Here is a 21,526-nt window from a genome sequence, read left to right as displayed (position 1 = left end):
CTTTATTTATCTATTTTATTTTACTTATTTTTATTTTTATTTTGTACTTATTTTGTACTTATTTTGTACTTATTTGTACTTTTTTGTACTTTTTTGTACTTATTGAAACTTCTTTCTTGATTGTACTCATGTCTGGGTTGCTGTAACAACTGAATTTCCCCCCCGAGGGATCAATAAAGTAATATCTTATCTTATCTTATCTTATGATGATGCTACTGATGTTACTGATGTCACTGACCTCTTGCTTGCGCTGGTCTTTCTTCAAGGAAGCTATCTCTCTGTTTCTGCGAGACTCGTTCATCCTGTTCTTCTCCTGCTGCTCCTTCATCTGCTTCATGAGACGAACCTGGAACGATAAAACATGAAAGATCAAACAACATACTCACATTTGGCTTGAGCTGAAATGTCAAACACTTTATCTGGACCAAAACTGCCCAAGCCCTGTGTCACCTTCAGGTTCATTAATAACACATTGGTCTTTCTTCTGTCTAAAGTGGGGTTGGAGAGAATGGAAAAAAGGAGGATTGACCAGCAGTCATCGTATTTACAAAGAGATTAGATTGACTTTTTGAAGGAATCAATATGTGATAGATCATGCACATAGATCCAGGAGGTTCGTCAACACCTGCTGCAATGAATCATGGCAGTCTGGTTTTACAGAATCTTAAATTCAGAGCAGCACAAATAAAAATGTAGAATCATGTTTTTATCGTTTAGAAATATTTCTAAAGTTTGATTCATCTCAACTTTTAAAGACATAGAGACGATTTGAGACGCTTTTATTTCATCAAGCCTCTATTATTGCAGCAGCTGGTTTACCCCCCAAAACCAAAAGTCTAATGATTGACTCCAGACTGCACAGATAATATTGGGACGGGATAATAAAGGATGATATGTAGAGGCTCAGAATCAAACCTGGGTCACTGCTGAGGACTGTGACTTCTGTATATGAGTGAAAGAATCAAACCTCTTCACTTAACCGGCTCCTAAAGAAGTATTAAACTACACAGTACTCATCCAATCATACCTTAGTCTTCTTCATCTCGGCCACGTCCATCTGCAGCTTCCTCAGCTGCTTCTCGTACTGTGATTGGTTCTTCAGGAGGCGTGCGTGCTCCTTCTGAGCCGACTGAAGCTTCTGCATCTCTTTGTTCATGACGCTCAGCTTCTTCTCGTACTCTGCCTTGATTTTACGAGACTTGTCTTCTGTGCCGCTTTCGACTGACGCTGAAAGTTTAGGAGACAAAAAAAATGATTAGCATAAAGAGATTTAATGCAGTCACTCTGCAGACGTCTTTAAATGTGACAGAACTGAATCATTTTTACTCTAATAGGTCTAAAAGTCAGAGACCTTGATCTCCGGCTGTTTTAAAAACACTTTTATTCTCCTGCATGCTTTAAACTCTGCTTCAGCTTTGATCCATTAGTGCTGATAAACATGAATGCAGCTGTCATCGACTGTCTGCAGGAGGAGATATCTAACAGGTGACTTTAAAGGACTCTCTGAAGAACATACAGTCTGAGGCATTCGGCTGATTTTCTTTAGATTTCTAAGGTACTAAAACTCTGATGAATCATGCGGGTGAGATAAAAATACATCAAACCAAAAGTAGGTCAAGAGAGAGTGAAAATATACACCTCTTTAAGACTGAAATAACCTGATACGAGTGTTTAAAGTGAAACCCACCGATCATATTCAGTCAGTGTGTCTGAACACGACTGTAAAAATGTGGTACAGTATAAAAATAATGCTGTTCTCTCTGGGTGACTTATGATTCAACCCCTCTCTTACTCATGTTGTGGAGCACGCGGTCCCGCTCCAGCTGGGTGTCCCGGATCTTGCACTGCAGCATCATCAGCTTCTGCTCGTACTGCTGTTTGAGCGTGTGCAGACGCCGCTGGCTGTTCTCCAGCTCGTCGATCAGCTTCTGCTTGATGGCGATCTCGCAGGTGATGTTGGCCAGGTCGGCCTGGAAGTTCTCTGTTTGACACACAGGATCAGAATCATGTAGACACAAACTGACTGTTACTTTAAGACCCGTTGATGCACTTATTTTAAGTCTTTCTTTATTTTGTTGCATGTGTTATTTCACTTTTTGCTTGTACTTTCCATTCCTGGCATGTTTTGTTTTTGTTTTCAGATTACTACACACCCAAATTTTGATGCATCTGCTGTGAGAACATCAGAACTGTGCAGGACTAAAAGTAGGAGTGACATCATGAGGTGCAACAGCTCCCCCTTGTGGATAATCATCCTCTCAAGGTGAATAAGTGATGAAGACCACACGCTGTCCCTCACCTTTTTCATCCGACTCTGAGTCAGAATCATCTGAGCTCTCCTCCACATCCATCTCCTCTTCGTCCTCGTCCTCTTCCTCCTCTGCCTCCTCATGGTCGCTGCCTTCCTGGACCTCCTAAAAGAAACCAATATTTTATTGTCTTCTGGAAACGTTCATATACAAGATCAAACTGGAACAGACTTTGATGATCCAATTTTGAGACTATTTATAAGTGCTTACCAAAATGACTCAAATAAAGGGTTTATAAGGGATTTATGATAAAGAAACCACAAACCACAGGATGTGTTAAAGAGAAATGGGGGAAAGAGGGTCATTTGTTGATACCAAATGAGGTTTGGTTAGATGTGTGGAAACTCCAGTGGAAAGGTACCAATTCTCATGTATGGCGTGATTTTGGATGGAAGTGTTTGATAAATGGGATTAAACCAGGAATTTACTAAATTGAAGGTTGGCTCTTAAAGCTGGGGTTGGTAATCAGATTTAGATACACTTTTTGTCATACTGGTTAAAATGATCTTTATGTCCTGATGGTAATCAATACATAATGTGTTCTTAAAAAAGAGTGAAAAAAAGCTGCTATCTACAGCCGGAGTAAACCTGGGAAAACACCAACCAATCACCGTTTTTTGGCTCCCCAAATTTTAAACCAATCAAATCCCGTCCTGTCGCTCTGCCCTCCTCCTGCGCGTACATTTCCCCGGCGTTCACTCCTCCGAGTCCCCGTCTCCTGCCTCTACTTCCCCTGACTCTATTTACTGCCCCTCTCGCTCGTCCTCGGGCCTGTCCCCTCTGACCTGATGAGGTGCTTTGCTCAGGACTGTAGTCCGGATCAGAGTCTAAAAAGCTCTCACCAACAAGCAGAATAATTAATGACGTTCAGTAAGTCCTACAGAAAATATATATTTATTGTAGCGTCTGTCCGGACGCTGTAGTGATGACGAGCCGATTCGTGAACACGTTGATCTTTAATAACCGGTCACTGTCGGCCGTGATCCCGCCAACCAACAAAACAACAATCAATGTTTGAATGAATGAAGAACTTCTCCTCTTGTCTCTCCTCTCTCCCACTCGCACACTCTACACCTCTCCTGATGCCTTCACTGACCGTCAGTACTGTAGGAATTAAGAACATCTACACTGAACAGGTTTAACAAACAGTAGAGCTGTTACAGTATTATACATGTGTTATAACTTAACTCCTGATATCGTGTCACCGGTACAACTGGATAATGCTAGCATGACAGTTGTGAGTACTAACAGCAGCCATGTTTGTTTGTGTTTTTAACTTTCACTATGATAATGTTTTGGTGAGGACCGGTTTTGAATCAGTCACGATCATATGGTCGAGAATCAGCGGCGCTCGTGCATGTGAGCGGGGGGGGCGTCGTTTTGGAGGAGCTCCGAGGGAGGAGGGGAGGGGTTAGACGGAGTCATGAGGAAAAGCTACATTCAAATTCATGCTGGTTTTCCGAGACTACCAACCCCAGCTTTAATGGGAACTAAAGGGGAACTTAAATATAGTTGGGGAAAATATATTTTAGCATAATCCTGACTAAAACAACCAGATTTCATGCAAGGACAGTTGAATTATTCCTCAATTACATGCACACACTGCTTACTATTGAGACCACGCCCCCTACATGCACTGTGCATTCCTCCATCACATGAAGCACAGATGATTTCTAGAATCCTGCAGAGGCTTGAGAAGCTTGAGGGAAGATGCTTTTTTATTTGCATGTTGAATGGGACTTTGTTGGAATTGCACTTATGTTAATTTTTGAATGGGTTGGGTCGGGGGGGGGGTGAGTAATATTTATCTCAACATTCATGTTTTTGTTCTTCAATGAATATTTAACACTTGATAAAGTTCTACTTACAAATACATCTGTTTTAAATGTATTGTTTTGGATGGATGTCTGCTCATAAAGAAAAAATATGTATGCTTGGATATGATACCTTTCCATTAATTACCCTCAATTCTCAGTTAATTCCCATGAAAAGTTTCCAATTTGGAATATTTCCAAAATTCCCAAGCTTAACATGCCACGGAAATTTACCAGAAATTTTCCACCCCTTTGCAACCCTCTTATCTCTCCCTGAAATGCTTCTGGCTCACTTGAATGTAAACATATTGTCTCCCCAAGGTTGTATTTAGTTAAAGGTGACATATCACACTTTTTTCATCAATATATATTGGTCTAAGAGGTCCCCAAAACATGTCTTTAAAGTTTATGCCCAAAAAAACACTTTGAAATCAGATTTTGGTCTGCCTGAAAAGCCCTCTTCTTCAGCCCTCCTCAGAACACTCTGTTTTCTCTCTGACCACGCCCCCTCAGGAAGTGGGTGTGGCCTCGGCTGTCCAGCAAGTTGATCTAATGTTTACATGTTGGCTGAATATACACGGCTGCTCAGAGATCACGTTACTTCAACCCTCTGAATCTGATCCAGAATCTGATCCTGACGGAGAGGCGCCTGTAGCAGGACCTTTCTGAAGGATTGGTAACAGATTTAGTGTTTCTTGTTGTTTTATTTATCAGTACGTCGACGTGTGTCTTGGTACACAGCTACGAACATGTAGCTATGTGGCTATGCTAACTAGCGCTAGCACGTATCCATGATAAATAAAAATCATCCACTAGATCTTCAAATCTGCAGACGTGGGGAGTAAAACCGACCTCTGTCAGAGAGGCAGCGGGACCTTTTCTGAAGGATTGGTCACAGATTCTGTGTTTCTTGTTGTTTTATTTGTCAGTATGTCGACGTGTGTCTTGGTACACAGCTACAGCTACGACTTGTAGCTATGCTAACTAGCGCTAGCACTTTTTCATGATAAATAAAAATCATCCACTAGATCTTCAAATCTGCAGACGTGGGGAGTAAAACCGACCTTTGTGTTTATTAAGACAGCCTACAACTAGCATGCCTCCCTCCTAAGCTCCTTGTTAGCACACATTTGTGCAGGGAATGAAAAACGGAGGAGGGATTCAGTATTATTTTATACAGTCTATGGGCTGAACAAGCTCCGAGCTCTGACTCCGTGACAGACCGGATATTGTTGTTACGTAACAAAAACACTGAAGTCTGAAACGGCTCGTTTCACACACATTTACAGAAAGGTGGAGAAATCAAAACAGGGGCAGAATGGATTTTTTTCATTTTCGGGGGGTTTGTAGACAGGGACACATATTTCAGGTAGAGAACTGTTAAAAAGTCAATTTTACATGATATGTCACCTTTAATGTTTAAAAACGGAGGACTGCAGAGGAAATGAACATTATTCTCTCTTTCATATCTCAATACTCTGTAAAACAAACTGCTGTCCAATAACAAACATAAAGAATTTCATAAAAAGATCAAACTGGAGACGGGAACTCGTACCATTTCTCCATCCTCGTTGACTCGCTCCGTCATCTCCTTCTCTGTCCCCTTTTCTTGATCGTTGTCAGGAACTTCCTCCTTGGTGGCACTGAAATATTGAGACATGGACAAAAATCAGCTGCATATTTACCTCCACAGGTACTTGAACATACTTTTAACCCTTATATTATGTTAAGGGTCAATTTGACCCTTTTCAGTTTTTGTGTTGACCAAAGTACTGGTTATCCTTTCTTTTTCTTCATGAAATTTTGTGACTTTTCCTCATCTAGGGTCATGAACTAGTGTGTAAAATCTGGACTCTTTGATGTGTAGTGGAATGTCTGTGCGGAGTTTGTATACAAAGATGATGTATAGGGTCATTTTGACCCAGACGCTTTAATATGGGTAATTAGCATAGACTGTAAAAAATATGGACGTAGTATCCGTGACGTCACCCATCTGTTTCTGAAGAGCTGTTTTGAGACCAATCGGCTGTGGCAGCCATATTGCTTCTGTCGAGCCAGTGTGACGTAAAGAGGCGGGCTTTGAGCCTCCTAGCCAACAGCTGCAGTGTTCCCACAGGCAGCTGTGCCTCTCATTGGAAGACTGGTAATCTCAATATCTTCGAAATTGCCGAATTAGAAAAGAATTCACCCCCCTCACAGTGAGAGGACATCGAGAAATGAGCTATTCAGACTACACTCATCTTTTGTACCAGGCTGTAAACATGTTTATTAATGCTGCAAAGATCGTCTTTTCCCCATTCATGTGTATGTGACTTCCGGTACTTCCAGAGCCAGCCTCAAGCGGATCCTCGATGAACTGCAGCTTTTAACGCTTCCGCATTGGACTCATATTTTTAGACCGGAGGTTGCTGCTTGGTAATTAGTAGGGGTGCAACGATACTCAAAATCCACGGTTCGGTTAAGTTCGATACGTTTTTGTCACGGTTCGATACGTTTTCGATACAGAAAAAGAGAAATTTCCATGACTTTTTTTTTTACTTGTAGTTTATTGAAATTTCCAACATTTGTTCCAGCTCAAAAGCAGTTTTTAAATTAAATTAAATGTATCAGGGGCAGCTATACCTGGCACATGTTCTGCTGTGCATGGGGGGGTTGCGTGTGTGTCTGTCTGTCTGTCTGTCTGTCTGTCTGTCTGTCTGTCTGCGTATAGACCTGATCTATGAGAGAGGGGAACCTTAAATCACTTCTGCTTTGACTTCCAAGGGGGGGCGGGACCCGACGGGTGCGCCCCCGATGTAACGGCAGAAAAACACTGCCCGGTATCAGGCTGAAGTCTACAGAGCATGCAGTATAAGACCACAAGTAATGCATAAACGCACTTTAAAAACATATCATCCAGACTAGCATCACTAGAGGACCACGGAACAACTCTGCTCTGCAACCAAAGCGGATCACTCGTGCTTCCCTCTCGTGCGGGCGGGCGCGCGCTCACACACACATACGTGAACATATGAACCCAGCAGAACGTCGTGTGGTGAAATATATATTTCCATATGAAGCACAGTTAAAACAAACGTGACCAGCTTGGACTGAATGAATGAGGGAGGAGCGCGCAGTTCAGTGGACCTGCGCTCGACAATGCAGCCCGGAGGAGTCGAGCGCAGATCCGCTGAACTTTCAGCACAGAGCGCCTCATCAGAAGTTGATCAAATAAATATAAAATTGCGTATCGTTCGGTTCATAGGGCGTACCGAACCGTGACCACTGTATCGAACGGTTCGATACAGATACACGTATCGTTGCACCCCTAGTAATTAGCTGTTCTGATCAAATATACATGTCTCTTTGATGTACTTTTTTTTGGGTGCCTTTGAATAGCCATTCAGACCCAGAGACCCAGGTGTGTGTAGAGGAGAAACTTTCTCTCCCTTGTCCTTTTCACTGTTCTCATGTCATCTCTTTGACAAATACACCAAAAATGAGCTCCAGAAGGATTACAGCTGAAGAAGCTTTATCACAGATTTTGAACTGGGATAGTGATACAGAGGAAGAGATTTCAGAGACAGAGGATCTTTCAGAGGCTGAGGACAATGTTATTGATGATCCAGATTGTCAATTTTCCTACGATGAGGAGGATTCAGAGGACGAGTCTGCCGTTGTCTCTCCATCAGATGAAAACCAAGGAATGCAGCGATCATCATCATCAAAATTTGTTTTCACTGAGAAAGCAACATTTGTTTCATACTGCCCCAAAGAGAAACAAGAATGTTCTTGTAATGAGCACAATGCACAAAGATGCATCTCTGAGCACAAGAGAAGACATGAAGCCACTAAAAAAACATTAACTAAATAGTTCTTTAGTATAGTGTTGGAATTAAAAATGTATTGTATGTCTCTTTTCTAAATGTTTATATAATATAAATTAGAGTTGTCATTGGTTTAACCTGTTTTTTTTTTTACTTTTTTGAGTGGATTTTCACAGTACGGGTCAAAATGACCCGCAACATAATGAATGTAATTTTTTTTCAACATAATACAAGGGTTAAATAAGACAAACACTGCCATTAAAAGGTCTGTGGGAAATAAAGACAGTTACACTTCTTTTAGTCGGTGCAGCTTTTGAAATAAAATAAAGCTCAGCACAGCTTTCATCAAAGAATCACACTGTCTTTTTATCAAACAAGCCTTTTGAATACCTGAAAATGCATGATTTACATTCATCAAAACACTCACAGGAAGCCTCAAGAGTTATCTTTAATTGCTGTGACGCAGCTGAACACTCAGATTACACTGCTTCGACTTGTTTGTGGAAAAGACAGCGTATTTGTTTGTTTGTCAGAAAAGGAGGGAGGCAATCTCAGAGTCCGAACAAAACCAGAAAGAGCAAAAGAAGCATGGTGGGGTTATGCAAAACATAGGTAAATTATAAAGCTGTAGTTTGTTGGATAAGTATTTTATCCAAACACAGAGGGTGAGCGACACGGACGAGGGGGTCTGCCGGCACAAAAGCATCAGAACGAAATGACAAAGAAAGATTAACACAGGAGAGAGGGATTTAGAACGTATCCTTTCATGGTGCATCGCTGTGACATGTTTTAAATCAATACACCGTTTTGGTAACACTTTATATTAACTACACGCTTTTAAGCATTAATTAAGCATTAACTAATACTTAACTCATCATCTGTAAAGCATTGTTCATACATTAATACTCATTTATATATCATGTACAAACACAGTTATAAATGTTTTATTATTCATGAATATGACTCTCTATAATGTGTTAACTAACTCTTTGTTCATACTTTATAAATGACGGATTCACCAAATACAAATGAGCTATTATGGTCATTATAAACCAGTTATAAACACATTTACAGGTTATGATTCTAAGATTTAGTAAGGGTTAGTGAACACCTTATTACACAGCACATTCATTAATGAGATTTAAGACCAGCAGCACCTTAAAACACAGATTCCAAGTTATTTTTCAGTTTTGCAGCTGCATTTTAACTTGTGTTTACAAATGGTTTTATACAGCCAGAGTTTAAATGTTACTGTGTCTTTTTATATATTTGATATGTCATATTTTATTTGAGTTTTTCCACTGTGAGCACCTTAAGTTTGAGAGATTTTCTTTTTCAGTTGCAGAGTATTTCAAGTTCATATGAAGAGTTGTTTTGATAAACGCGGTTTTATACAGAGGTTGTTTCCTTTTAATAAATACAAGTTTAAGTGCATGTGTTGTGTCTGTTTCTTTATTCTGTTGAATCAATATTTGTGACTTCTGTGTTTTAAGGTGCTGCTGGTCTTCAATTTCATTAATGAATGCTTTGTAAAGCATAAAAAGTCCTCACTTTAGATCAGCTCACAAAACCATGAACAAGCAGCTTATAAGTCCTTTGTGACTACCTTGTTTAATCATAATTTGCTATGTATTCATGAATAATAGTTGTAGTTAATATAAAGCGTTACCACAGTTTTTAATAATAATGGAAGATTGATTCTTTCTTGTGCACTTCTTTTTATCTTTCAAGCTCCTCCCTGCTCTCTAAATACAACCCTCAAGTATCTCCTCCCAGCACTACACGTGACGCACAATGGACTACACAAAAGAGTCATTAAATATCAATCAATCTTTATTATATAGCCCCAAATCACATCTCTAGACTCTTTCCAAACAGAGCAGGTCTAGACCGTACTCTATGTTCTATTTCTAACAAAGACCCAATATCAAGACAGGATCAGATCCAGTCCCTTCTTCTCCCTTCCCTTCAGTCTGATCTCATCTTAATCCACCATGAGCAGAGCACTTTGCAGCATTTAGCAAGTTACAGTGGCAAGGACAAACTTCCTTTAACAGGCAGAAACCTCCAGCAGGACCAGACTCATGTTAGACACACATCTGCCTGGCAAATGTCAATGTTCTCCTTGAATATAAACGTCTGATATGTACAAATTAAGCCAGAAATCTTGAAGGCTGGATGAATTTATACACACTAGCAGTCAAAAGTTTGGACACACCTTCTCATTTAATGTTTTGTATTTATTTTAATTATTTTCAACATTGTAGATTAATACTGAAGACATCAACACTATGAAATAATCTGGTTTTGCCATAATCTGGATTACAACAGGAGTCAAATAGGACTATCCATTGTGTGCTAACCCTACCTCTGAACAACACAACTGATGGTCTCAAACACATTAAGAAGTCATTCTACAAATGAACTCTTGACAAGGCTCATGTTAATTAGAAACCAGTCCAGGAGACCACTTCATGAAGCAGACTGAGAGAATACCAAGAGTGTGCAAAGCTGTCATGAAGGAAAAAGGGGGCTACTTTACAGAATCTAAAATATAAAACATATTCTGCTTTGTTTAACACTTTTTTTGTGAATTAAATAATTCCATATATGTTGTTTCATAGTTTTGATGTCTTCAGTATTAATCTACAGTGTTTCAAATAATTAAAATAAATACAAACCCTTGAATAAGAAGGTGTTTTAAACCTTTTGACTGGTAGTGTATGTATTATTTCTGTCTTAAAAGGCACAGTAAGGAGTTTTTAACTGATTCTGAAGCATGTCACTTTTATTCTGACGTCTCTTTATAGCCTACAAAGTAGAACGAGGTTATCAGCAACAAGATTGGCTATTAACTTTATTTTATTTTCAGGACTAAAACAAAACATGCAACAGATTTTAATTTCCGTGCTGAACACCAGGAGAAAAACCTTCCTTAGGACCTGAGGACTCAAAACATTGTTGTTTACCCACATCTTTCCAATTAATGAGACACACAGCTTCTAATATTTCAAATATTTCATCTTTATGTTTTCAATTATGTTTTTATTGTTTATATTATCCCCCTAGTTTTTTCTTTTTAATGTGTTTCTGTCTCCATATAAAGCATCTTGATTATCCTTGTGTCTGACAGGTGCATTAAAGCGTCCCTGGACCTCAACACTTAATCTGAACAGGAGAATCTTCCCATAACAGAATGAGCCTCACTCTGTGTTGAACATCTGTCATAGAGGACACTTTTGTAGTTCCATGTTGGGTTATTACCGATTAAAAAAGCAGTTAAAACATTAAAAGATGTGAAAAAGGCGGGGATGTAGCGTGAGGGGTCAGATGAGCTAGAGGACAATAAAGAAAGAATAAGGCTTTCAAAATGTGTTCATGGAAGAAAAGTGCTTCTATGGGAGCCAGTCTCACTCCAGGCGGGTAACACCTGCTAGAAATCAACCCTAAGTCAAATAAAAAGCTGAATTAAAGGAAGCAAAGGAACGGGAATGGCCGACAGGAGGGAGGATGCTCTGACAAACCTGGCGTCCTCAACCTCTTCCACCACCTCCTCCCTTTCCTCCCTCTCTCTCTCCTCCAACAGCAGCTGGAGTCTTCAGGGAGGGGTGAAGGGTGGTCAAACGAGAGAAGGAAGCAAGAGATGAACAAAGGAAGGGAGGAAGAATGGAGGGGAGAATGGTCAGAGGAAGCTCGACACCTTTCATCCATCTTTAACGTGCCGGCTCAACGAGCACGACTCAACCGGATCTGACTCTAGAGCTGCAGATCGTCTGTCAAGATTTGCTCACTCATGTTTATCAGCCTCAGAAGTTTGTAATTTCTGATATAAATGTACATACAAACTATTAGTTGTTTCATGACTGTAAACAAAGTCAGTGAATCAACAATTATCTATGCATCTATTAAATGCATTTTGTTTCTAAAGCTCTGCAGGCATTTGAACACACATCCTCCAATGCACGACATCTAAAACTGAAGCCAAAGTTTTGATCTAGATGTAAAAATCCATGCATGTGATTGGCAAAGTTTATGAAGTCATACCACTTCTCCATTACTAAAGTTTTAAATTGCACCAATTTAAAACAGATATATAAATGAAGTGAGACCATACCTGCATTTAAAGCTGCACTTGCTCTTTAAATGTCTGCAAATAATTGAGCTGCAGCAACAAAGCCGAGGGGAAACTCTGACCATCACACATTTAATTTCCTGCAAACCTCTAAGGTGTTTTGCACCGATGTGGGCCTTTCCATATGTGTGCATATATGTGTCCTGTGTGTTCATACGTGTCCGGTGTGTGTATATGTGGGATGATGTGCACCATTGCTGTGAGGCTGGGTGGATGTTTATTGTTTATTTGTGTTTTATACATGTATTCTTGTACAGACGGTGACAACAAATCTCCTTATTCAGGACAAATAAAGATCTATCTATCTATCTATCTATCTTCCTCCAAAATATTATGATGCTGATTTCCTCTTGTGAACTTCTCTGTGTTTAATTAAGGCGAGGTAACTTCTTCAGGCGTGCACATGGTGAAATGTCATACCAGTGATTAACTAGATGGTTGCACTTACTTTATATAGGTTTTAGAAAGATTTGGAACTCTTTCAATTCTGTATTTGTAGCTCAAGTCGAGTACATACACAGAATGGACTAAGAAAACTGACATTAAAAAAGGGAGGAAGTGAATGGTGATGCGTTTACATACTGCTGAGAAAAACTGGACAAGCGAGCAGTCTAAGATCTGATTAAATTGTGAAGTAAGACACAAGATACCCTGAACCACACCCTGAACAATAAAGAACAGTCGGTCCTGGATGGGAGTTTTTGTCAGTAAAATAACTACAGCTTGGTACCTTTTCTTTTTCTTCTTCTCTCGCTTCTTCAGTTTCTCCAGGTCTTTCTTGGCGAGCTCGATGATGTCGGAGGTCTCCTTCTCGGGGGCCATCATCGTGGAGGAGAAGGAGCCGGGCCCTCCGTAGAACGACTGGCGATTGGAGGCACGGGACAGATTCTTCCTCAAGTTCTCATTCACAGCCTCGCTCTCCAGGAGTTTGGCTCTGAGAGTGAAAGAAAGAGACACAGTCACACAACTCAGGGTTTGAAAATATTTCTGACTTTTGGTGCTAAATAGTGAACTAAATGTGTTAAACAAAAATCAACAACTAGATTTAACCTCAACCTCTATCGACCAATCATCCTGCTGCTGCCAAAAATGTAAACCTCTTCTCCTCGGCTCCACTTTTAGATAGCGTGTCAGCTCAAGCATTGCAACCCTCCTGCACCCCTGTCACATTTAATCCATCTCAGAATCCAGCTCCTCAGCTCATCCTGCATCCGTCCTTCCCTCACCACCATCACCAGTACTTAGACTCCACAGGGACACATCCTATCCTGCTTTTTGCCTCCCTACCCCGTCGAGTATATGAGGACTGCACGATGGAGTCTAATCGTCAAAGATATTACACATTTCTCATATTTTCTGAACTTGTAAAATAAGTAAGTGCTCGCTCATAATGAAGTCTCTCCTGATCTAAATAGAGTAATCAACAGTAAGAAGTCTTTACCTGAGGTCCTCAATCTCTTTGATGTAACCCTGAATCATGTTTCCAATTTCTTCAGTTCCGCCCTCACCTGAAGGAGAAATAAGATTCCAATGTCACAAAACACTTCCTGTTTAATAAAAATATGACTCTAAAACAGCTGCAATAATATAGACAATGGCATATAAGGCTGATGAAGACAGAAAGATATTTTCTAACACATCTTACATTTATAAACTTACACAGGATGACTTTGCATTAAGCAGAATCAAGCACCAAAACCAAAGACCGTCACAAAAGGTTGATCAAGTTTAGGAATCACTCTCTTGGATACTTTTGACTCCACAAGTCTTTTTCTGTCTGAACCCACCTGCCCGGGCGAGCGCCTGGTTGGCCTGGTCACTGAGCACCTGAGTGAGCCTCGCTCTCTGGGCGTCGATCGTCTCCTGCATGGCCTTCACCCTCACCCTCAGGTTGCTGTTCTCCGTCTGCAGCATGGAGTTCTCGTGGAACATGTCGCTGAAGCTCTCTACGCCGTCTTCACCCATCAGGCGTTTTCCCTGCAGAGAGGAAGAGGAAGAAGAAGAGACAACACCAAGGAGAGGTGGTTTATTTCTAATTAAGGATTTAGTGTCTCAAGTTTCTTCGTCTGAACTCCTCGTGCCTCCTCACCGTCTTGTACTCCATCAGCTCAATCTGCAGTCGAGCGATCTCCGTCCTCAGGACGCTGATCTGCTGGCTGGCCTTGTCCTGGTTCACCATCACCTTGTTCTTGATGTTTCGGGCTCGGTTGGCGTACTTTAACGTGTTCAGAGTCTCCATGAAGTCACGGTCAGACGGGCTGATGCACGCAATCATCACTGTTTGGCTGAGAAATGAATGACAATGTTTACTTTGCACCTCTCCTGCTGATTTGCTTATTTCTTTAAAAGCCTTCGAGCTGTTGAAACACGATGAATTCTCTCAGTCTGAGAAGTCGCCCAGCTAAAGTCTGCAGGATCTGGCACAGATGTGGTCAAGGAAAGAAGGTGAACTCAAGTGTCACAATCACTGACCTGTTTCCTCCTAACGAGTCCTGCAGAAGTCGGGTCAGTTTGGAGTCTCTGTAAGGCACGTGTGAGCTCCTCTTGCTCCGGTCACCCAGAGCGCTGATTACATTCCCCAGAGCGAGCTGCATCAAGAGGGAACAGGGCGAGATGATGTCACGGCTCAGTATCAAGATAAAGGGACTAAAAACTATAAACTTTTAGGATGCAAACAAATAAAAACCCCGAACATGATCACATCAGCCACACAGATGTTTGACCACATGAGGGTTAATAACTGATTCTGATACGGTTTGAGGCTGGAAGTTTATGGTTTTAAGGGGTTGAAAGATTCATAGTTTGATTTCAGATGGTTTTGCATGAGCTGATAAACTCTTGTCCCCTAATCTCTTCCTAAGGAAAGACACCATGAGATACTCAGGAAGCCATATGTTAAATAAAACTGTAGTAATGTTTAAAATACTGTGCAGGTATAGTTTATTAAGGAGCAGAACAATGTCACTGCAGTTTAATGTTTTATTATGATATTCAAAGCCAAAGCAAAGACCACTATTTTTTAATTTATTAAATGTCTGTTGTTCCCTTCTCTACCACTAGATGGCAGCAGACTCCACTGAATGGCTGTCTGAGATCTTTCACTGAGTGACTTTACAGATACTTTAGAGTGAGGGAGGAGAAAGAAGGCGTGAGGAAGAAGCTCACCAGTCCACAGTTGATGGAGATGCCCTCTTTGGCTCGGTCTCCCGTCGCTCCGGTTCTCTTCAGCCTCTCTGAACCGGCGAGATCCACAAAGTGAAACTTTGCTGTCAGCGTCTCGTACTCGTCCATCTCAGAGTTCCCGTTGGAGACTCTGTTATCAGTCTCAGTGTCTTGCTGTGTGATGATGACAATCAGAAACAACATCAGTCATTCATACTGGGATTTCTCTGCAGTATATATTTTGAAGAATTAAGACTTAAAGTACTGACATTGTCGGAGGCACAGACGCGAACTTGGCACAGGTGGATGGTGAAGATGGCGTGGGATCGAGAGCTCTGGACGTTCATCTGAGTGCTGGCTGTGGTGCGGGACAGAGCGCCCAGCTTCAGGCACTGCATCATCTGAATAAAGGAGACAAAAAACTTTTAATACTGCAGGAAAAACAATACAACAACTTACAGAGAGTTATTCTAACCTTTATTTAACCATGAGATGCTCATTGAGATTAAAATCTCTTTTCTAAGAGACTCCTGGCCAAGATAGGCAGCAGCACAGTTACAGAGTTACAACTTTACAATAGGCATAAATACAAATAGCAGACACATACAACAGCTACACAACAGGTACCTCCAGAAAAACAGCATGTCACATTTAAAGACAGATGCTTCAGCCTCTAAGTCATTTAAGGACCACTTAAAAGCATTCAAAGATATCATATTAGACAGTTTCAGATCCTTTTGTAAAGCATTCCAGGTCGAGGGAGCAGCAAACCTGAAGGCCTTTTCTCCCAAGTTCAGTCTTGACCCTCGGAACAGATTCTAATAAAAGATCCTGAGATCGAAGTTTATGACTTCCTGAGTTCTTTTGTGCAATATATGCAAGGAGGTAAGAGGGAAGTAGTTCTAGGATGCATTTATAAATAAGAAGATGCCAATGTTTTTTTCCTGCGTGACGACAGGGAGGACCATCCTACTCTCGAGTACAGCACACAGTGATGAGTCATCGAGAAAGACTGAGCGTGCTCCTTTACCTCAGCCGCGGAGGACACGGTCCGTGTGGTCACGCCGACCGTGTAGATTCCCCCGGTGGCGTCCTCGTGGATCTTTATGAGGGATTTCTGCTTCATGTCTCGTGTAGAGTCGAACAGGTCCAGAACTTCCTCGTTATAGAGCTACACAGAACCACAAAACACACACAATCAATAAGAAAATCAAAACATTCGGACCTTAAAGAAACAGATACTGGATGAATATATATAAATATTTCAGGTGACTTTAACTTCACTTTGAAGCCATTTTCACCTCAATGTTTAAATGAGCACCAGATATAATCTGTAAAATAAAGGAGGTGTCGCATTGTTGAGTGTTTCTGCATCAGCATCCTGTTTTTTGATGCTCTTTAATTTACAAAGAAACAACTTCTAGTCTGCAACATTTTAAAATCTGAAGAGTGATCATTTCAGACATTATTCTCAGAGTGTTTGATTCCTCGGCTCCTCCTCCACCTCTCCACTTCCAGGTCTCCTGCAGGAATTTAAACAATGTCACACTTTGATGGACCAGAACAACTGTGAGCTACATCATTCCTGTGAACTTCCTGTCCCGGCTGAGACTCCACCACCACCTCCCCCAACACCTCCTAACCCCCCGATGACAGCTGCTGCAGTTCAATTGTCAGTGAGGATGTTTCCAAATGATGGAGCGCCGGTGTCAAAGCTTGTTAAATGAGCAGTGTCAACAATATAAGCCTGACCCCTGACATCTCTGTACAGTCAGTCCTAACAGGACTAAAAATCAGGTGTTTTAGTTCATCATTCTGCAGTGAACTATGATGATTACCTCCAAGAACTGGGCGTTGATTTTGAACTCGGGTACGGGGCGTCCCTGCTCCTGGGCGGCCTCTCGGCGCTCCTCGATGCCCTTAAAGAGATGGTGGACGGCACGGGGGATGATGCCCAGCTCCTCCTCTGAAATGTTGACATCAAAACCCGTCCCCATGGTGTACGTCTTCCCTGAACCCGTCTGGATGAGAAGGAGAAAATAAATTAACATTCACATGAGGTTCATATTGATCTGATGTCATGCTCAGGATGGGAAACAGAATTGTTATGATGATTGTGAGTCTTCTTTTCCACCTAAGATATCCTAACCCTTAATGATGCTGAGGTCCTCGTCCATGCCTTTGTTTCATCCAGATTAGATTAAGAAGAGTTCAAGAGGTCTGCAGTTAGTGCAGAATGCATCATCTCGTACTCTGACCTGATCATTCAAATGTGAGGCCCTAACTCCAGTCCTCTCCTCTCTTCAGTGGCTGCCTGTTCAGGCCAGAGCAGATTTGAGGGTTCTGCTGTTGGCTTATAAAATAGTAAATGGCACAGCACCCTCTTATCTGACTGACCTGGTGGACCCATGTGTGCCTGCTCAGGTGCTCAGGCACTACGTTCTCAGGACTCTGGTCCTCTAAGTGTTCCCAAGGTCAGAAAACAGACTCTTGGTGAGCAGGCTTGTTAAGTCTCTTGACATCAGACGGGCTTGTTCGGTTGAGTTATTTAAAGCAGAGCTGAAGACCTGCCTGTTTACTGTTGAGTTTGATTCCTGAGGTACGGCGTGTTGTGTCTTTGTATGTTTGTTTATCGTGTTTTAATGTTCTTATTATTGTCATCTATTATAGACTTTGAATCTCTGTAATGCACTTTGATTGAAGTTGCTCTGTATATAAAGTATTATTTAACTATTATTGTATTGTTATTATCACTGTCATTATAATTATATCACATTCTTCTTCTTCTTATCATTATTTTACTATGATTGTATTATTTTATTAATTTTTCTTTTATTGTATGATTATTATTTATTTTACTAATATTGTATGATTGTTATTTTTTAAATTATCAATATTATTATCACTTTACTATTATTGTTTATTTACTATTATTATTTTACATTACCGTTTTGTTATTTTTATTTCACTACTATTGTATTATAACTGTTATTGTACAATATTTTTATTTTTATTATTATTATTGTACTACTATTTTGTATTGTTATTACTATTATTATTATTATTATTATTATTATTATTATTATTATTATTATCATTATCATTAAAATTCCAATTCATTATTACATTATTATTTTACTATTATTTGTTTATTATTATTTGTTCATCATTATCATTTTAATTATTATTATTATTGTCGTGGAATTTTCATAATCTTATATATGCGTATGTAAGAATGTTTAACTATTCTATTCTTTCAGTCTCAATGTCAAGTAGAATAACTTGATTCCTATGTCATCTGTGACGGGCGAGATCGTGTCAGGGTAGTAGTCAAGGTCTCTCCCCCTGCTCCTGTCTTTATCTGTGTGTTATGGCCGACTTACTGTCTCCAGAACTAGAGCACAGGTCTTCTTCCTACCTGTTGTGTTCCTATTGTCCAAACATGGTTATCTAACTTTAGTGTCGTCTTCAGAGGGAATAAATACCTTGCCAAGGGTTTTGTCTGTCAGAACTGACTTGGCATTGCACTGCACTCTCCTGCCTGTGTACTGTTATGTTATTTCTCCTTGGCCAAGTTCTACATAAACTATTTCAACGTAAGCCGTCAGAGTCTCCTGAGTCTTCTGTGTCCAGTGTCCAGTTTGTTGCTGAATTCCATCACAATTATCATTATTAAGATCCAACCTGTTCTGCCCAAATAGAGAAAAACGACGAAGACCATCCCTCCCTGAGACATCCCCTAAGGATGGACAGAAACTCATTGCATAAACTTCAGGGCTCTATGTGCAGTCAGACTACATTTTTCCAGTAAATACAGAAGGATGAAGTCTTATTATGGCAAATCAAGCCTGTAAGTTGAAGAGATTTTAGCAACCATTATAATTTCCTTTCCTTTCCTCTTCATTTGGTTCTTATTTTAAAAACACAGATCAGACATGTGAGAATGTAGCACACTGTACAGTATTAAAATGATGCACTTCAAATAGCAAAGTCCCTCTCTCCTCTCTCCATCACTGCTGTCTGTTTATATCTGCAACCCAACCAGGCTGAGTTCTTGTGATGCAGCCGAGTGGGTCGATCTAAATCTAGATTAGTCCCCTTTAAAGCCACAGAAGCAAACAGGTCTGATCCAGGCCACAGAGACCGCCGGCTCTGCTCTCAGAAGTAGGCCAGCACGCACAGCAGCAGTAACTGGGGAGAAATGGGTTAATACGGGCGCACATTAAAGATGTATGGACGTCTAAAATAGGTGTTTGTGCACTTCACTTCACTCTGAATCGTGTGCGAGCCTTTCAGCGGGAGCTCTGTCACCACAGCAACCATGGCGGAAGGGGAGGTGAAGGGGAGGAATGAGGCCTAGGCTTGCATGTTATTTCCATGTGGTTAACTTGGTGATAGAAACACAGAGAGAGGGGGAAGAAGAGGAGAAGGGAGCTTTAAGTTTATGGAGATTGGAATTTTTAGATCACATGTTTGACCCAGGAATGTAAAATGGTTAAAAATTAAACCTTTAAGAATTAATAAAAGACATATTCATTACAAGGTTTTACTAAAAACAGTTCAAAATCCAGATAATATATTAAAATGTGAAGCAGGATCGAGCCATTTCTGGCCACATTTTGAAACTTCATTAACAGAGCTCATTTATTTCCCCATTGTTGCTGCAGAATTAAAGCCTCTCTGTCCCTTCACTGTTGGAAATGACTCTTTATTCAAATGAGGAGTTTAGGGTTCGATAATGACCGTGAATCCCTCTTAGGTACATTTCTCTTAGTTGGTCTTTGGGGCCATTTTGCCTTTTTGGAAATGCAGTAAAGAGTTGAGGCCAAGAGTCAAACAAGGGATCACCAAGAGGACTTGGGCGTCAGTACATGAGCCAAGACTTCAACTACTGAGCCAAACTAACACCTGAGGCTTCAAACTTTATTCTAAGCTTAGTTGACTGTCTCCATGAAGCAAAAGAGGATTGAATATGTAATTCTTGTTTTCAATATCAACTCATTTGCAGATGTTTTTTTACTCAATTTTCTGTAACTATTTTTAGAAAATGCTTATTACAATGTGGTAAAGCAGAGGTGACATCATCATCCCAAGTTGTGACTGAGCATGATCTGATTTTACAAGACAGAGAAAAGCTGCAAACAGGAATCAGAAAATCTTGGATATTTTCACTTAAAACAGGATTTAACTCTATTTTTGTCAATTATGTTTCCACTTAATATTAATACTGTAATTTTTTTTAGTCTTCAGAGTTTTTCTCTCACACAAATCAGGAGTTTGAAGTCTTTATCTGGGGGCTTTTCTCCCTGTATTGAGAGGATAGGACCGTGGATATTATAACCACTAACATTTATTCATATTATTTATTTAGTTATCTATTTAATTATTGTATTTATCTGATCTTTTCAACATTAACTGACTCTTAATTTTGCTTTCTACCCTTACTTATTTTATTAATTTTACTGTGTTGATATTTTTTTATCTTGAAGAATTTTTCTAATGATTCTAATGTCTTGTAGCTGTGTACCAAGACACACGTGGACATACTGACAAATAAAACAACAAGTAACACTAAATCTGTGACCAATCCTTCAGAAAGGTCCTGATGCCTTTCTGGCAGAGGTCGGTTTTACTCCCCACGTCTGCAGATTTGAAGATCTAGTGAATGATTTTTATTTATCATGGATAAGTGCTAGCGCTAGTTAGCATAGCCACATAGCTACATGTCCGTAGCTGTGTACCAAGACACACGTGGACATACTGATAAATAAAACAACAAGAAACACTAAATCTGTGACCAATCCTTCAGAAAAGGTCCTGCTACAGGCGCCTCTCCGTCAGGATCAGATTCTGGATCAGATTCAGAGGGTTGAAGTAACGTGATCTCTGAGCAGCCGTGTATATTCAGCCAACATGTAAACATTAGATCAACGTGCTGGAGAGCCGAGGCACATCCACTTCCTGAGGGGGCGTGGTCAGAGAGAAAACAGAGTGTTCTGAGGAGGACTGAAGAAGAGGGATTTTCAGGCAGACCAAAATCTGATTTCAAAGTGTTTTTTTGAGCATAAACTTTAAAGACATGTTTTGGGGACCTCTTAGACCAATATATATTGATGAAAAAAGCGTGATATGTCACCTTTAAATTTATATACTGAGACTTGCCATTTCCAGCCTTTATGCTAAGTTAAATAAACGGCCTGATGGCTCCATAGGAAGTGAGGGTAGCATAGATTCTTCTCGTCTAACTCTCAGTAAGAAAGCAAATAAGAGATTTCCTAAGAATGTCAAATGATTTCTTTAAAG

At 40.3% G+C, this 21,526-nt stretch overlaps 1 protein-coding gene across 5 annotated transcripts in view; it reads right to left on the bottom strand.

The window, feature by feature from the left end:
* Nucleotides 1-21,526, bottom strand: part of LOC117814329 (kinesin-like protein KIF21A) — a 91,961-nt gene that overhangs the window by 28,073 nt on the left and 42,362 nt on the right. For all 5 annotated transcript variants that reach the window (XM_034685597.1, XM_034685599.1, XM_034685600.1 and 2 more), the window contains exons 3-16: nucleotides 17,062-17,244; nucleotides 16,254-16,394; nucleotides 15,493-15,624; nucleotides 15,227-15,397; nucleotides 14,534-14,649; nucleotides 14,151-14,346; nucleotides 13,849-14,038; nucleotides 13,503-13,569; nucleotides 12,792-12,995; nucleotides 5,679-5,766; nucleotides 2,300-2,414; nucleotides 1,793-1,981; nucleotides 1,028-1,227; nucleotides 239-346 (exon numbers count right to left, since the gene is read on the bottom strand). In XM_034685597.1, the coding sequence (XP_034541488.1) occupies nucleotides 239-346; nucleotides 1,028-1,227; nucleotides 1,793-1,981; nucleotides 2,300-2,414; nucleotides 5,679-5,766; nucleotides 12,792-12,995; nucleotides 13,503-13,569; nucleotides 13,849-14,038; nucleotides 14,151-14,346; nucleotides 14,534-14,649; nucleotides 15,227-15,397; nucleotides 15,493-15,624; nucleotides 16,254-16,394; nucleotides 17,062-17,244 (2,100 nt within the window). The remainder of the gene's footprint in view (nucleotides 1-238; nucleotides 347-1,027; nucleotides 1,228-1,792; nucleotides 1,982-2,299; nucleotides 2,415-5,678; nucleotides 5,767-12,791; nucleotides 12,996-13,502; nucleotides 13,570-13,848; nucleotides 14,039-14,150; nucleotides 14,347-14,533; nucleotides 14,650-15,226; nucleotides 15,398-15,492; nucleotides 15,625-16,253; nucleotides 16,395-17,061; nucleotides 17,245-21,526) is intronic.

The sequence above is a fragment of the Notolabrus celidotus genome, chromosome 6, assembly GCF_009762535.1.
Source record: "Notolabrus celidotus isolate fNotCel1 chromosome 6, fNotCel1.pri, whole genome shotgun sequence".
Lineage (NCBI taxonomy): Eukaryota > Metazoa > Chordata > Actinopteri > Labriformes > Labridae > Notolabrus > Notolabrus celidotus.
This window is presented reverse-complemented; position numbering and strand designations above follow the sequence as displayed.